General features: G+C 43.6%; 1 protein-coding gene across 1 annotated transcript in view; it reads right to left on the bottom strand.

Moving 5' to 3' along the window:
• Positions 1–7,550, bottom strand: part of SPTLC2 (serine palmitoyltransferase long chain base subunit 2) — a 66,392-nt gene extending 58,842 nt beyond the window's left edge. Inside the window, exon 1 of the mRNA XM_053378314.1 lies at positions 7,319–7,550. Within this exon, the coding sequence (XP_053234289.1) occupies positions 7,319–7,441 (123 nt within the window). The 5' untranslated portion in view covers positions 7,442–7,550. The remainder of the gene's footprint in view (positions 1–7,318) is intronic.
• Positions 7,551–18,265: the final 10,715 nt, after the last annotated feature.

Genomic DNA, 18,265 nt, shown 5'->3' with positions numbered 1-18,265 from the left:
AGCCTTCCTCTCACTTCTGAGTCTTTGTCAAGCTTTGGCCACATCCAAGATTTTCTTAAAATATTATTTAAAATTTTGTGTCCCTGTCTTTAGCTGCAAGGGGGCAAGTGACACAAAATTTTAAATAATATAAATAATATTCATTATAAAATATTATTTAAAATTTTGTGTCTCTTGCCACCTTGAAGCTGAAGATAGCTTATGATATGCTATTCATCTTTAAAAAACACTCATAATAAAATCAACTGGAGAAACTGGCAGTATTAAAACATTCTCAGAAGTCAGCAGCCAGGCTTTCTGTGGAAGAAAAAATGCTTTATGATCTTTATGAAAAAAGAAAAGGGAAGGGCCATAACCCTGTGGAAGAACACATACTTTACATGCGAACGGTCTGAAGTTCAACCCCCAGCATATACAGGAAGAGCTAGGGTGGACTCCTGCCTGAAAACCTGAAGAGCTACCGCCAGCCAGTGTCAACAATACACACAGTTGAAATATTTTCCTCAGCTCTGACCCCAATGTATCTGTGGTAGTTTCCTATAAGGCCTTCTCCTTGGGATATGGCAGTATTGCTGACTTACATATTATGTGTGTATTACATTTCAGGGGTAACACATAAATCGAAAATAGCTGAACAACCCTTTAAAACTGAGAAATGCCCCATAAAAATCATGGTGCAGCACTTACCAGCTACGGTACTTAGCCTTCCTCTTCAGTGCTTGATGTTGTTCCATGATGTGATGGGAGAGGCTTGGGTGTATGATGGAGACTTGCATGTGAAGTGGTTGGCTCTGATTTAGCTTCAGAAGTAGATTGCATGGGCTCGTTTGCTGCTGCGTTATTTTTTGTGAGAAACATGGTGATTAGCAACTGTCACTGTTATCTCTTGAGCTGCTCAAACATTTCTTGATAAAGACTGAAAGTGTCTGTAACACCATGTGTGATTTTGAGGCTTCATTCCAGAAAGGGATCAAAGTCAGCAATCAAATCATTTAGGTGCTTTTCCGTTTGGAAGACTTGAGTGAATTCAAGCGGATTTAAAATTATAAAAGCACACAGTTAAATTACGGAACTTGCTCCCACAGAAGTGGTAATGGCCACCGGCTTAGACGGCTTTAAAAGAGAATTAGACAAACTCATGGAGGGCAGGGCTATCAATAGCTACTAGCCATGGTGACTATGCTCTACCTCCAGTCAGAGGCTTCTGAATACCAGCTGCTGGAAACCACAAGAGAAGTGTTCCTGTGTTCGAATCCTGCTTGCTGGTTTCCCACAGGCAACTGTTTGGCCACTGTGAGAACAGGATGCTCTTCATTAGTCAATGTTTGTCCAAGACCCTCAATTATTCAACTACTTCCTTGACGCCAACAAAGCTATCAACCCCCACTCGCCTGAATATCTGGACAATATGTTCCACTTTGTTGTTGATTGTTGGAAAACACTCAAAGCCATTCCGACATTATTTTCATAAGTTTCACCAGCATGCATTCACTGATCACTCAATGTAAGTAATGCAACTAGCCTTGTTTAAGTTGCCTTGAATCTGCGAAACACAACTCAGTCGAGAGGTTGGATAATGGAGGTCATATTGGGGGAGAGAAAGACAATTTCAACACTGTTAAGGACAAAGTGGGTTGCCTCGGGGTGGCTAGGAGCACTGTCCAAAATCAGTAACAGTTTAAAGTCCAGTTGTTTCTCTTCAAGGTAGAACTTCACCATGGGAATGAAGCACTTGTGGAACCAATCCAAAAATGCTGCTGCAGTCATCCAAGTCTCTTTACTTGAACACAGGAAGGTTATTTTTGTTCTTGCCTTTTAGGACTTTGGGGGTTTTCTGATCTGTACAGCAAACATGATTTATTAAATGCTCAACTGTATTGCCACACCATCTTTAGCTGCTTTGAAGCCAGGGATTTGTTTCCCTGTTTTGGAGATGTAAGTCTGGTCAGGCATTCCCCACTCCCAAAAGAGGCCCATCTTGTCAGCATTAGAAACTTGCTCAGGAAAATACCCCTTTTTGTCTATCAGCTTCTTTAATTGCTCAGGGTAGGCTTTTGCTGCCTCTTTGTCTGCAGATGCAGCTCCACCAATCATGTCCACATTTTTGAGGTTGAAGTGGTGCCTAAAACTGTCACACCAACCATGGCCGGCTTTGAATTCCTTCCCAGGCTGCCCATCCATAGCAGAAGGTTTGAAGAGTGCCTACATACAGGTTGAGAGTCTTTTGTCTCAACATGACAGGCACATGTTTACAGTTCATGTCTTCCAGCCATAAGTATAATGCCTCTGCAGTCTTCACTAAAGCCTTGCAACACCTGCTGTCACAGCCTCACAGGTTTCTCTCTTGAACCTTGATGGCACAGATGCTGGATTCATTGCAGCTATATTTCCACGCCACACTGGAGACCGACATGCCATCCTCTCAAGCAGCTCAACGCAGCCACATTTCTTGCAGTGTTGGAACCAATCATTGTCTCCAATGTTGCACACCAGTGGAGGGACCTGGCTTGCATTTCATGGTCATGCTTTTTAATCTCCAAGGCCGCACACACCCTCCAGCTGCACCTCTACACTCTCTCCCAAGGCTGCTGAATTCACCCTGCACCTCCAAACACTCCCCCAAGGTGAGTGCAATGGTGCAATGGGTTTGTTGACTTTCCCGTTGGATGCCCACCTTTTTACAGACAAGCGCATAAAGTTGAAATTCTGTATGTTAAATGTACATAAGCTGCAACTTGACTGTATAAGCTCTGCTCATTGCTAAAGCAGTGCTTGCTTTGAGTGACAAAGTCACATTGAGACAGAGGCACAACTCACAGAGCAAGAAGGATAAAGGGCTCATAAAAGGAGATATGAGCTAAATTGCATAGGTTCCAAACCAGATAAGGCTATAAAGCTAAGAATCTGCACTATGAACCGAGTCTAGAAACTATATAAACAGTGCAATTAGACATATGCTCCTTTAAAATGAACAGCAAAGTACAATTCCTTGTGTTGCTTATAATCTTGGAGACATGAGAACTATATGTAGCCCAGGGATGAGAGGTTGCAATAAATAGACTGATAATTTATTTCTCTAATTATTTGAAGATGGTGTCAAAACGCTTTATTCCAGTTATTTATTCTGAACTCTTGGGATACAGCAACTTGGAAATCTTCCTCCAAAAGAGGTTTATCAAAAAAAGAAAGCCAGATACAGGTCAGTAGCTGGTCATGAACTTACCTTTTTCTCTTTTTTTAGTAGGGAGCCATTCAACACCCTGAATGAGGTTACATAAACCCAACTATTCAGTGACCCCAATGCTGTATTCCTCTGGTACCCAGACATGTGTTATCTTAAGGGATTTCCCCTTTCTTGCTCCAACTGACAACTTAAATGCAAATTCCCAGTAAGCAGACATGGCCGCTATAAATGTGGCTGCTATATACGTAGCAAGGGGAAACTCTCTCTCTATTGAAGGAAATATAGATTGACTACCCTAGATATACAAAGTAACTGATTTAAGAGGGGACTGACAGGACTGGCACCAAGCCTGCACTATTCTGCTACACATTGAACAGAAACAAGGATAAATTAAGACACAGTACACAGTACGATTAAGTACTGTCCCAAGTCTCAAACCTAGGAAGGTTATGCTATACATACAGTAGACTCACAAGACATGAGGTGTCCTACCAAAGAATCCACAAAAGCAGTCACTAAGTATGCCATGCTGACTGCCCATTCCCAAATGTCCTTTCCTTTCTGGGAGTGAAGGAGTCAACCAAGATGAGACTCAGACAGGCTCTAACAATAATTGTGTACATGGTTACCATAAGCTCTCAATGTGTGAAAATGCAGGAAGCTATGGAAGTTGCTCTGAAGGAACGGTTTCCGGCTGGGTAAGCCAACTGTTTCTGCTCATAGGAGCTAGCAGGAACTAAAAACCAAGGGCTGGTGGTAGTGCATTCAGTTCCTTGCATTTCAGGCTAGCAATTCAAAATGTTAGAATTAAAGAGGGTTTGCTCAGTCTTACCTAAGATTGGCAAGATGAAAGAACAATGCAGGACATGATTTCTCTCCCTGCTTTTTGACACAATTCATAACTCAAGCTAGAAATGTAGAATGTTTAAAATCATAGCAGTTCTTTGTAATAACATTCAGTGTATTCAAAATTCAAAGAATGCCCTGCAGCTGGCAGAACCACTCTTTTCTAATGTATGTGTTTTATGGTCTGACCCTCTCTATTGCTGCTCAGAAGTTCCACCACGTTTAGTGTATATTTAAGTGCATATAGAACTTCAGAAAAACATGGTGAGAACTCATTTGTAGAACAGTTGGAAGTCTTGTAACTTGAACACAGCATGTTACTCACTTGTTTTAAATAAAACTTTTTTGCACCATTGCGAAAGTGTGCTTTACTTATTTATCAACAAAAATCTTTATATACTGCTATTCATTAAAATTCAGAGTAGTTTACAACATGCGTACATAAAACCATACAAGAAAAACCACATAAAAAGTTATAATCAGAGACCCACTAACTATTAGCAAAAGATCTTTTCTTCATTGCTACCATAAGGTTGGTGACACAGAAAGGTTTTCAACAGGTGCTTAAATTTTAAAACAGAAAGTGCCTGCTAAGCATCTATTCAATGGTAAGTTCACAAGACTGGGCCAATAAAACACAAGGCTCAGTTTCTAGTTGCTGTCAAATGAGCCTCATCAACTCAGGGGATAACCAACCACACTCCTGCAGATAATTTCAGAGATTGACTGCAGCCACCACAGATGCTTTAACAATGGTTTGGAATTTCTGAACGAAGCCCAATCACATTTCCACACAGAGCATGTTGCAGTATCAGGCTATCCCTGTGCAACAATGGCCATAGCTTGCAACCCAGGCAGAACTGGTAAAAGGCACTTCTAGTCACAGAGGACATTTGAGCATCTAGTGATGGAGATGTATCCGGGAGCTCCCAAGCTATGCACCTGCTCCTTCAGAGGGAGTACAACCCTATGGAGAACAGATAACTTTCCAGTCTCCTAGGTAGGGGAATCACCCACTCCAAGAGCCTCTCCTTCCAGGATTCAAATACAGTTTATTGGCCCATATCCAGTCCAACAGTTCATTCAGACACCAATCCAGAGTTTTCACAAGTTCTCCAGATCCAAATGCTGTGAGAAACATAGGCGCATGTGTGTGTTTTTGTGTGTCACAGGTTCTAAATGAAGGATCTTGCATACCCAAAATCTGATTTAAGCATGACCCTTGGTTAGTATTATTTATTAAGTTTGTATACAACCCTATACCCACTTTCCCAGAAACTGGAAGCAGATACTGCAGCTGAGACACAGTTTCTAGCTAGCCTATTAAAACAGGTCTCAGTAAAAACTGCCATAGAACACATGCTTCATGTGAACATGTAGTTTTCTTCATTTCTGTAATAAAAATGCCTGGATAAGGAATGTCCAAAATGCAGAGTTTTCTCTTGTAATGTTTGTTTGTAAATGTTGTAATATTGTAAATGTTTAATATTTGGGCTTTTAACAAAAATTATATGTTTGCAGGGAAAGGTTGAAATTCAAAATGGAAAAGGTCAAACGGCATGAAGTGAATCAAATATTAAAAACAATGTGTTCACTGAACTTATACAAAGTCTGAGATATTAATTCATTCAGTCTGAATAAATTTAGATCACGTCAAAAAATGCATATACAGTGGTACTAATGCAGTATTATGGTGAGACTGGACTTCATGGATGGCCAGTAAAAAATAATAGTTGTCTACCAAGGTCATCCAGATACCTCACAAGGTTGTTGAGGAATAAAAGAAAGTTTGTACAATGAAGTGATTGTCACCAGAAGACAACGGCAGTAGTAATCAGTAAACATTTGTCAGCGTTGCATACAAGTGAAACAGAGCAAATCAAAACACAATAATAGGGCAGCAAGTTTACTCACTAGTAAGTGTATGTAGGATAGACTTGAAGGCTACTAAATTCTGCAAGTCTAACTTCTAAATAAACTTACATATGATCAAGCTACAAGAAGAAAAGCAGCAAAACACAATAAATCATAACCAAACTAAGTGTCAATAATGGCCAGAACATCTTAAGATATAAAAAGTAGTACAACTACTAAACACACTTCAATTTCAAGCTTCAGTTCCAGAAATAAGTTATACACACAGTAAACTGGAGCAGGATTCATGGCTTTTATATAAAGCACCAAAATGCGGCCTTAATTAGAAATTCTGTGTTTCTTTTTTGTTTTACCACACACACACACACACACACACACACACACACAGAGCATGCCAAAATCTGAGGGTTGCACCCCTGTGAACCCCCCCCCCACTAAACTATAGAAGAAACACAGTTTCAGGCTGCTGTGAATGCAGTTAAATAAGGAGGATCAAATAGGTGGCAGATCCCCTTCTTACCTGGCCCCGCGGCTTATTGAAGGCTAGATACGGGAGTCTCATCCCTACCCCCCACCAAACAACTGGGGACCACAATTTACCCTTCTGCTCCTAATTCCTGCCACTTCCACTCCTGTCCTGGGGCTTCCCCCTTGATCTGAATATGAAGCTCGGGCAAAAAGACCATTTTGTGGGGGTGGGGGTGACAGGCCTGCCCTCGTCCCATCCTTTTATTAATCAGGATGCATTGGAATGGGGGTGAAGGAAACTCGCCTTCCAGCCCCGGAAGAGAGTAAGCAGCTGTCTTAGCCTGGAAACCACAACGAAAGCAGCCAGTAAGGCCGGCGCTGTACTCCTTCCTTCTTGAATGCGAAGAGGAAATTCGGCTACTGAAACCAGAGGAGTTAATTTCGAGACACGAAGTGTGCGTGTCCCTGCGGAAATCATCCTGGGCTTCCAAAGCCGCCAAGAAAGAGAAGGAAGGAAAGGAAAGGAAAGGAAGGGAAGGACGCCAGCTCCGGGTTAGATTAACTCCCCGTCCCCTCGAGGAAAAGAAGAGGAAGGGAAAGGCACTTTTGCTTCCCTCCGTCCCTCCCTGGAGCGGGGAGTCGCCTGACTCTGCCAGCCTCGAGCGTTCCTCTCGGCGACGCCAAGGAGGGCAGGGCAGGCGGGAAGAGGCAGCCGAAGGAGCCTCTGTGCCGCTCCAGGCCATCCTTCTCCCTCTTTCCCCCTGCGGGGGACGCCAGAGGCAAGCGCGGCCCAGCCCAAGAACCTCGCCCTGAGGCGAGACTCCATCCCAAGCGGACGCGCGCCGGGACCGAGCAGGCCGCGGCCTGGGTTCCGCTCTGGGGAGGGGCCGCTCAGCAGCGGCAGCAGGGCGCGCCCGGTAGAGGAGCCCCGTCGACCCGCCTCACCTGGCCGTGGGGCTCCGCTCCTGGGAAGCCTCGCACGTAGCCGTTCTTCAGGGCGTGGTGCCCGGTGAGGCTGCAGCCGTTGGCGCGGGGCTCCTCGCTCAGCTTCTCGGCGCCGCGCTCCATCTTGCCGGCTCAGTCAGTCAGTCAGCGGCCAACAGCCGAGAAACCAACCACCGCCCGTCCCTGCCTTGGTAATATCGCACCGGAAACGCAGCCGGAAGCGCCCGCCAATGACAGGCGGGAACGTCACGGCGGGGCGGGGTCGGAGCGTATTACTACACTGACACGGTGGGGTGGGGTGGTGCGCAGAGTGGAAACGCCCTCGAAAGGCAAGCCGGGCGGCGAGACCCAGATGCCTAAGCTCCGCGGCTCGGCGCCCCGAGATTCGAGAGGGCCAATCCCGAAGAAGGCGGTGTCGGTATCGGGGCGGGGTTAAGCGGATGGACGGTCCAATCGTAGCGGAGAGGGGGCGGGACTAGCACGAATCGCCCCGTGATGGAGGAGCAGAGGGTGGTCTGGCTTGTGCCGGCGAGGCGGAGCTAAAAAAAAGCCGCTGAGGTGGTTGGCTGCGGCGGTTCGAGCCCGGCCTTAGCGGGTTGTATTCGGTGTGGCGTTGCCACAGAACGATGCATTGAATTTAAAGCCTGTTTGGCCTTTGATCTCTTTCCTACTGGAATATTTATTTTTGAAATAAGCTAATTTCACCTCGACAAACCTAGACAGCATCTTAAAAAGCAGAGACATCACCTTGTTCGTATCGTTAAAACTATGGTTTTCCCAGTAGTGATGTATGGAAGTGAGAGCTGGACCATAAAGAAGGCTAATCGCCAAAGAATTGATGCTTTTGAATTATGGTGCTGGAGAAGACTCTTGAGAGTCCCATGGACTGCAAGAAGATCAAACCTATCCATTCTGAAGGAAATCAGCCCTGAGTACTCGCTGGAAGGACAGATCCTGAAGCTGAGGCTCCAATACTTTGGCCACCTCATGAGAAGAGAAGACTCCCTGGAAAAGACCCTGATGTTGGGAAAGATGGAGGGCACAAGGAGAAGGGGACGACAGAGGATGAGATGGCTGGACAGTGTTTTCGAAGCTACCAGCATGAGTTTGACCAAACTGCGGGAGGCAGCGGAAGACAGGAGTGCCTGGCGTGCTCTGGTCCATGGGGTCACGGACACGACTAAACAACAACAAAATTTCCCCTTTCCTGGCTGAGATTGCGGTTGCCAAGATGACGTTGCCACCTGAAATGACTTTTCTGTTTCACGCTCTTCGGGATGGATCCCAGACAGGCGATTTGGCAAAGGGGAGCTGGAAGCTTTTGGTTTTTTTGAAGCTGCTGATGCTTCTTCTTCTTCTTCTTCTTCTTCTTCTTCTTCTTCTTCTTCTTCTTCTCATCAAAGCTTTTGAACAAGCTTTCGAAAGAGAGTTCTTAGGGTCCTTGACTGTAATTACAAGGTCATCTGCATATGCCTTTAATTTATATGTCTTTTCCCCCACCATAATTCCTCTAATGGTTTCATCTGCCCTGATATTTCTCGTCAGGACTTCTAGAATCAAAATAAATAAGAAAGGTTATAATGGACATCCCAGTCTTGTTCCTTTCTGTATCTTACAATTATCTGTTACCACCTGATTTACAATTAATTTGGCTTTTTGATCAGAATATATTGCTTGAATCCCTTTCCTAAAATTTTCTCCAAAATTCATTTCTTCAAGGACTTTTTTCATAAATTCCCATGAGACATTATCAAACGCTTTTTCATCTATAAATATCAATGCTGCCTGATTTTCATTTCTTACTTCCAAGTATTCTATAACATCTATGATATTTCTTATATTATCCTTCATTTGTCTCCCCAGAAGTAAACCTGCCTGATCGTGATGTATAGATTCCTCCAATATTGTTTCTATTCTATCACCCAATATATTAGCTAATAGGGTGTGCTCTGGCCTTATATCATGTTGAGAGAGAGAAAGAGAAAATTACTATAGAGTCTGCAGGAGAGTAAAGGTATTTCCTATCCCTTCACTTTATCCGATTTGGGATGTGATGCATGCCAAGAGCAGAAATCAGTATGAATCTTATTGCTTGAGAAGCCAGTCTGGTCAGAGTAGCACATAGCAATGATGCCTCTGCCAAATATATGGCAGTCACTTCAAATGTCAAGAAGCGAAGATTTAAAGATTAGATGCCAGAAACAGGTGTGTGTTACTGGATGACAACAGAAAGGATAGGGACTCATACGGCCAGTTTTCAGCATGAGGCAAATATATGAACCCTGGTAGATCAAACCAAAGACCTATCTACCCCAACATCCTGTTTCAACAGAAGCCAGCCAGATAACTATGGAAAGCCCACAAACAGGACACAAGGGCAACAGCCCTCTCCCTTTGATTGTTGCCTTTGCTGCCTCTGATCTTGGAGGTAGTGTGCAGTACAGCAGCAATAATAATAATAATAATAATAATAATAATAATAAATAATTTATTACATACCTCGCCCATCTGACCGGGCCTCCCCAGCCACTCTGGGTGCCTCCCAACAGAATATTAAAAACACAGCAAAACATCAAACATTAAAAACTTCCCTAAACAGGACTGCCTTCAGATGTTTTCTAAAAGTCAGATAATTGTTTATTTCCTTGATATCTGATGGGAGGGCATTCCACAGGACGGGCGCCACTACTGAGAATGCCCTCTGCCTGGTTCCCTGTAACCTCACTTCTCGCAGTGAGGGAACCCCTAGCAGCCCCTTGGAGCTGGATCTCAGCTGAATGATGGGGATGGAGACGCTCCTTCAGGTATGCTGGGCTGAGGCCATTTAGAGCTTTAAAGGTCAGCACCAACACTTTGATTTGTCCTTGGAAACGTATTGAAAGCCAATTTATGTCTTTCAGGACCAGTGTTATGTGGTCTCGGTGGCCACTCCCAGTCACCAGTCTAGCTGCCACATTCTAGATTAGTTGTAGTTTCCGGGTCCCCTTCAAAGGCAGCCCCACGCAGAGCGCATTGCAATAGTCCAAGCGGGAGATAACAAGAGCATGCACCACTCTGGCAAGACAGTCTGCGGGCAGGTAGGGTCTCGGCCTGCGTACCAAGTAGGGCTGGTAGACAGCTACTCAAAGTATAAACTCTGGGTAAATGGGCCTGAAACCCCAGGAATCTTGCGCTGCTTAGAGATCGGGATGGTAGGCAATAATATGAATTCTACACCTCTATGAGACTAAAGATTCATAGAGAATATGCTCTCTAGACTCTTGCTGAATGGTCTGCAGGTGAGCAAAGTGTAAGACTGGTGGATTTGTAGCCAATTACATTGCATGATTTTAAATTTATTTTCTACTTGCTTTATACCCTCCAACATTTCTCTGATGACAATAGGGATCCTGGTCACTGTCTCTTCGAGCTCCTGCCGTCGGGACGGAGATACAGGACGATGAAGACAAGAACGAGCCGTCTTAAGAACAGCTTCTTCTCCAGAGCGATCTCTGCCCTGAATGGGAAGCCTGGACTTTGAAAGTCATCTAATCTTCCTTGCTGTACTATACTGTATTGTTTTAATTAGTGTTTTTATGGAGCAGCCAAGTAATTTTGTTGTCCTCGAGAGGGGGCAATGACAATAAAGATATTATTATTATATTATTATTATGTTCATCATCATCATCATCATCATCATCATCATAATGGTTGTTGTTATTGTTGTTAATTTATACCCCACCCATCTGACTGGGTTGTCCCAGCCACCCTGGGTGGCTTCCAACATTTGTAAAATAATAATAAAATATTAACCTTTTTTTTTTAACTTCCCTATACCTTCAGATGTCTTCTAAAGGTTGTCTAGTTAGTTATCTCCTTGGCTTGGGGGTTGCATAACTCCATACCCTCCAGCATTTCTCTGCTGAAAATAGGGACATCCTAATTCTAGGATCAAATCAGAAACTGGGATGGCTTCTGTAAATCCAGGACTGTACCTGGAAAATAGGGACACTTGGATGGTCTGTTTTGCAGATAAAGAGGTTTCAGTCAGAATAACCCCCCTTTCCCCTAGTTGCAGGCACAGCACTTTTGTCTCTCTGTTATATTCACTCCAACTTCCTGATGATGTCACTCTTGTGTGAATGTGTCTTAAAAACAATGCAAGAATTTAGTCTTACTTCCTGGTGCAGCATTTCCTGACTAAATGAAAACACGTAACTGCACGTAAAAGGAAGAGAGAGAAACTTAGAAGTAGTGCACCGCAAAGGACACAGGACAGACAACCATCACGTAAGAATGAAAGGCAAGAGAAAATATTCTTCATTGTTTAGTCTTGTCTGAGGCTAGAAAAGGTTGAGGTCTGCCTACCATTAACTAATCAGAAGTATATGCAATAACAGAGATGTTCTGTATAACTCAACAGCTTGTGTACTGTTACCTATTTTTCTATGTCTTATGTGCACACCCACACAAATGTTATTTTATGACAATAGCTACATTCAGTGTTTGAACAAAGTTTCTGCCATTGAAAACAAAATGGTTGGGGAGGATAAAATATGCAAGTCTGCAATATATTCAAGACTGATTTCCGTATTTATTTATTCCCCCTCTCTCTGCCTTATATCCAGAGGCAGTTCACAACAAAATGTACAAATCCATTCAAGAAATAAAATCAATAAAATCAAAGCAACATTAGAAACAAAAAGGGCGAGAAAAGATTAAAGGAAACCGCTGCAAAATAGCATTACATTGGAGCATTGGTAGGATAAATCAAATGCCTTCAAAATGTCAGATCTAGCACTTTATAGGTCAATGCAAGCACTCTGAATTATGGGTGAGAATATGGTATAAAATAGTACAGTGGTACCTTGGTTTATGAACTTAATTCATTCCAGAAGTCCATTCTTAAACCGAAACCGTTCTTAAACTGAGGCGTGCTTTCCCTAACGAGGCCTTCCGCCGCCAGTGCCCTTCCACCGTTCAGCTTCTGTTCGTAGACCGAGGTAAAGTTCGCAAACACTACTTCCGGTTTTGCGGAGTTCGTAAACCAAATAGTTCATAAACAAGGCTGTTCATAAACCGAGGTGAGGCGTTCCCAAAGTAAAGGAAGGATTGAACTCTGATTAATAAGAATACACACAGAGGTTTGAACCAGCAAGACTCTGGGAAGGGTGCGTATAATAATCTCTCTCCTCTACCCCTCGACCAGGTCGTTTTATTCACAAAAGAACTTTTTACAGAGTGTTCGTAAGAACCAATCAGATTTCTTCTGAGTATTTCAACAAACCCCACATGGGGACAAAGTTAAACTACCAAAACTAATTAAGCATGGGGTAAACAAAACAGAAAAAGAAATGGAGATTGATTATATTCTCTGCAGCCAAAGATGGAGAAGCTCTATTCAGTCAGCAAAAACAAGACCTGGAGCTGACTGTGGCTCAGATCATCAGCTTCTTATAGCAAAATTCAAGCTTAAACTGAAGAAAGTAGGAAAAACCACTGGGCCGGTAAGATACAATCTAAGTCAAATCCCTTATGAATACACAGTGGAAGTGACGAACAGGTTTAAGGATTTAGATTTGGTGGACAGAGTGCCTGAAGAACTATGGATGGAGGCTCGTAACATTGTACAGGAGGCAGCAACGAAAACCATCCCAATGAAAAGGAAATGCAAGAAAGCAAAGTGGCTGTCCAACGAGGCCTTACAAATAGCGGAGGACAGAAGGCAAGCAAAATGCGAGGGAGATAGTGAAAGATACAGGAAATTGAATGCAGATTTCCAAAGAATAGCAAGGAGAGACAAGAAGGCCTTCTTAAACGAGCAATGCAAACAAATAGAGGAAAACAACAGAATGGGAAGAACCAGAGATCTGTTCAAGAAAATTGGAGATATGAAAGGAACATTTCGTACAAAGATTACCATAATAAAGGACAAAAGTGGTAAGGACCTAACAGAAGCAGAAGACATCAAGAAGAGGTGGCAAGAATACACAGAGGAATTATACCAGAAAGATATGGATGTCTCGTACACCCCAGGTAGTGTGGTTGCTGACCTTGAGCCAGACATCCTGGAAAGTGAAGTCAAATGGGCCTTAGAAAGCACTGCAAATAACAAGGCCAGTGGAAGTGATGATATTCCAGCTGAACTATTTAAAATTTTAAAAGATGATGCTGTTAAGGTGCTACACTCAATATGCCAGCAAATTTGGAAAACTCAGCAGTGGCCAGAAGATTGGAGAAGATCAGTCTACATCCCAATCCCAAAGAAGGGCAGTGCCAAAGAATGCTCCAACTACCGCACAATTGCACTCATTTTACACGCTAGCAAGGTTATGCTTAAAATTCTACAAGGAAGGCTCAAACAGTATGTGGATCGAGAACTCCCAGAAGTGCAAGCTGGATTTAGAAGAGGCAGAGGAACCAGAGACCAAATTGCAAACATGCGCTGGATTATGGAGAAAGCTAGAGAGTTCCAGAAAGACATCTACTTCTGCTTCATTGACTATGCAAAAGCCTTTGACTGTGTCGACCACAGCAAACTATGGCAAGTTCTTAAAGAAATGGGAGTGCCTGATCACCTCATCTGTCTCCTGAGAAATCTCTATGTGGGACAAGAAGCTACAGTTAGAACTGGATATGGAACAACTGATTGGTTCAAAATTGGGAAAGGCGTACGACAAGGCTGTATTTTGTCTCCCTGCTTATTTAATTTATACGCAGAATACATCATGCGAAAGGCTGGGCTGGATGAATCCCAAGCTGGAATTAAGATTGCCGGAAGAAATATCAACAACCTCAGATATGCAGATGACACAACCTTGATGGCAGAAAGTGAGGAGGAATTAAAGAACCTTTTAATGAGGGTGAAAGAGGAGAGCGCAAAATATGGTCTGAGGCTCAACATCAAAAAAACGAAGATCATGGCCACTGGTCCCATCACCTCCTGGCAAATAGAAGGGGAAGAAATGGAGGCAGTGAGAGATTTTACTTTCTTGGGCTCCATGATCACTGCAGATGGTGACAGCAGCCACGAAATTAAAAGACGCCTGCTTCTTGGGAGAAGGGCAATGACAGGCCTAGACAGCATCTTGAGAAGTAGAGACGTCACCTTGCCAACAAAGGTCCGTATAGTTAAAGCCATGGTTTTCCCAGTAGTGATGTATGGAAGTGAGAGCTGGACCATAAAGAAGGCTGATCGCCGAAGAATTGAGGCTTTTGAATTATGGTGCTGGAGAAGACTCTTGAGAGTCCCATGGACTGCAAGAAGATCAAACGCATCCATTCTTAATGAAATCAGCCCTGAGTGCTCACTGGAAGGACAGATCGTGAAGCTGAGGCTCCAGTACTTTGGCCACCTCATGAGAAGAGAAGACTCCCTGGAGAAGACACTGATGCTGGGAAAGATGGAGGGCACAAGGAGAAGGGGGCGACAGAGGATGAGATGGTTGGATAGTGTTTTCGAGGTTACCAGCATGAGTTTGACCAAACTGCGGGAGGTAGTGGAGGACAGAGGTGCCTGGCGTGCTCTGGTCCATGGGGTCACGAAGAGTCGGACACGACTAAACGACTAAACAACAACAACAAACAAAACAGAACTACAAAGGAGTGCATTTGGCAATCCCGGGAGGTGATAAACAAGCATATACATGATAAGGATGGCCAGGAGGACAGCGATCATTAATTATCACCTTCAGTGAGATCTGTTTCCTGGCCCTAAGATTAATATCCTAAGATTAACATACCAGAAAAGCTACATCAAAAGAAGCTGCCCACTATCTTTGATGACCCAGGATGCCTGCCTGCAGTATGTGACTTGTCAAGAAAGAGAAATGGAACAGGAATGCAGAGGTGTGGATTGATCAAGAATCATATCAAAATAGTTTAAACCCAGTCAACGCAATGCTTTCATTGCTGACACAGATGGCTTACTCTATATTTCTTATAACTCCTCATAGCAATCCCACCTGATCACTACACCGAGGAACCACTGTATTCTGAATGCTCCCCACAGTGACTACCTGAGTGAAATTTACAGGCAGTCCCTTTGTGACTCTCTCAGATTTACGTATCAGGTGCAAATCCTCCTTGCTGGCTGGTTCTTCCTTAGGAGAACATTTGGGAGAACCATGACCAACAGTAAACAGTGGCTCTGGCAATTCCAGTTCAGCCTAAGACGATGGCCTGGACATTGCTTGTGTACCTCTCTCAATAACTGTGTCATCTGTACTAGAACTGTCAGTGGTGCTTTCAGTGTCACTCTCAATGTCAGAATCTACATCTGTGTTGGCATTGATGGGGAAACTGTGGAGAACCTCTCTCTCCTGTCATGCAGTGCATTCTATATTCCTAGTAAGAATCACTGTGTCAGAATCAGGCAATAAAACTCTGTGTTGACCTTTCTCATAACCCGTGAAAATGCTCTGTGCACCTTTTGCACCTTGCCAGTGTGGTGTAGTGGTTAAGAGCGGTAGACTCGTAATCAGGGGAACCGGGTTCGCTTCCCCGCTTCTCCACATGCAGCTGCTGGGTGACCTTGGGCTAGTCACACTTCTTTGAAGTCTCTCAGCCCCACTCACCTCACAGAGTGTTTGTTGTGGGGGAGGAAGGGAAAGGAGAACGTTAGCCGCTTTGAGACTCCTTCGGGTAGTGATAAAGCGGGATATCAAATCCACACTCTTCTTCTTGCGGTTTCTACCCACATGTGAGACCCGAAAAGCTTTAAGTGCTTGACAGAAGGTTTTCTCTGGAAGAGTTTATCAAAAGGAGAACTTTCCATACCAGCGGAAACCTTTCTTACCCACGTGTAAGAAAAAGCGTTCAGCAATTCAGCCCAAAACTCCTGGGGCAAACCTGCACTTAGCAGTTGTGCTTTCATGCCTTGTTCCAACTCTGTGTTCACCTTGACACATACTCTCTTCTTCTATGAAGCTTCTGAGACAGCAACCTTATGCTCAATCTCCTGTTCACATCTGAAGGCTGCAAGAGTCAACACTGTTTCCTCAGACCAAAGTCGCTTATCACTGGTCTCTCTGGACTGATGGAGATTTATAGCCAGGGAGGACCATCGGAGATACGCCCCGAAGACTTGGGAAGTTGGCGGCCTTACCCGGCGTGTTTCCAACAAGATTTCCAGGTGGGAGTTGATCATGGTGAGGGTTTGCCAAGCATGCCTTCCTCTTAGCATGTTTCTCCCTTTCGTCCTGAGTTTGAGCGTTTTCAAAACCCATGACACCTTTGGTAAAGGCTATTCTCCAATTGGAGCGCTCACAGGCCAGTGTTTCCCAGTTGTTGGTGTTTATACTACATTTTTTTTAAAGATTTGCCTTGAGAGAGTATTTGAATCTCTTTTGTTGACCACTAGAATGAGACCACCAATATATCAACTAATATTGGAATTCTAAGGAAGAAAATAAGTTAAAACATTTTGGTCCCCCATCTTGTTTCAAAATGCTATCCAAATGTACAATCTCAGGAACTGTCACACCAAATTGGGTGACAGTACTTTGAGAGGTGTCCAAACTGGTGCAGTTTGGAATGGTGTGATTTGTCATCTTAAAGGTATCATGTGCCATATATTTAATTCAGAATGCATACCGGTACTTGGCAACAATATGGTTGCACAACTACTATCTTAATGAGGCAGATAGCTAACATTGTGGCTGCAGGCATGGATGTACTTTCTCCCTGTGTCTAATGGAGAAAGACTGTTGACCATTGGTTAGAGTGGTGGATGTGGGAGACCTCTGTAAAGACCTTGTGTAGCCATGGCACCATATACTCAAATAAATAATATTGTCTGATAGGTGATTTTCTATTGCAAACCACCTTGTGTATTTTTAATTAGATCATTCAATCAGCACAAGCTTTTCAGCATGCCAGTCAGAATGATTCCCTATCCCCCCTTGCACTGTTCTGGGGGTTCTCCTAACTCCCCCCCCCAAGCCCATTTTAGAGGGTGCGAGGGGGAGGAGAGGGAGAAAAGCCCCACTGCAAAAGTCCTTGCTCAGGCTTCCGCTAGCAGCACTAGTTAGTTGGATCCCGCCCCCCCCCCCGATGTTTAAAGCCTTGCTAATCCTTTTTATAGCAGCTAAGCAAATAATAGATCAGCTATTGGAGAATAGCTGCCAATCTATCACAGGAGGCATAACTAGAAAGAGTCTGGAACATTGCCCTCATGGAAAAAATGACAAAGCAACTTAAAGCTCTAAAAAACAAACAAACAAAACCCCCCAAATATTACTCTGAAGGAACTTGGTATGTTTAATACATCAGACAAGGCAGTATGATGACAAATCCACCAGCAACACAGAGATGAACTCCACCACCAACACATAACCTGTTATTTTATCTTATCTTATCCTCAATGACCGCAGTTACTCACAAAACAACAGGTGGAGTAGATCATCACTTACCTCACTGATCTTCAACTGCTGGGTCACGGCCTGACTCAAGCTGGGCCATAACAGGAGCACTACCACCATGCCAATATATGGTAAAAGATTGAAAACTGGGTCCCCAAATGCATGTTTGGGTTAAAAGTGGATCCTAGGTTGAAGATACCTGACTTGTTTTTTATGGGTTCAGCATGTGCTGTTGTGAGGGGTGGGGGAGCAACTGAGGATTTATCTTAGATGTATTTGTTCTTTTGTAACTATGACGAAAATTCAAAAATAAAGGCGTGTTGTTGATTTTTAAGTGTAGCCTTCGGCCCCCGAAACAAAAACCACCCCTAACTTAGCAGTATGCTGTTAGTATGATGAAACATTGACATCACTGCTTAGATGTAGTGTGTATGTACATAAGATTTCTATATGCTTAACAAACCTGTTGAACTTTATTGGTTACACATGAAAACAGGAGCTTTAAACAGTCCCCAATGTAAGGCTCTTACTAACAGCTGTGTGATGAGAGAAAACACATTATCGTCGAGCTTATTTAAATGCTGCTTTTCCAATCTGTGCTCAAAGT

The sequence above is a fragment of the Podarcis raffonei genome, chromosome 1 (genome assembly GCF_027172205.1).
Source record: "Podarcis raffonei isolate rPodRaf1 chromosome 1, rPodRaf1.pri, whole genome shotgun sequence".
Classification (NCBI taxonomy): domain Eukaryota; kingdom Metazoa; phylum Chordata; class Lepidosauria; order Squamata; family Lacertidae; genus Podarcis; species Podarcis raffonei.
The sequence above is the reverse complement of the archived record's forward strand: the minus strand, read 5'-3'. Positions and strand labels throughout refer to the sequence as shown.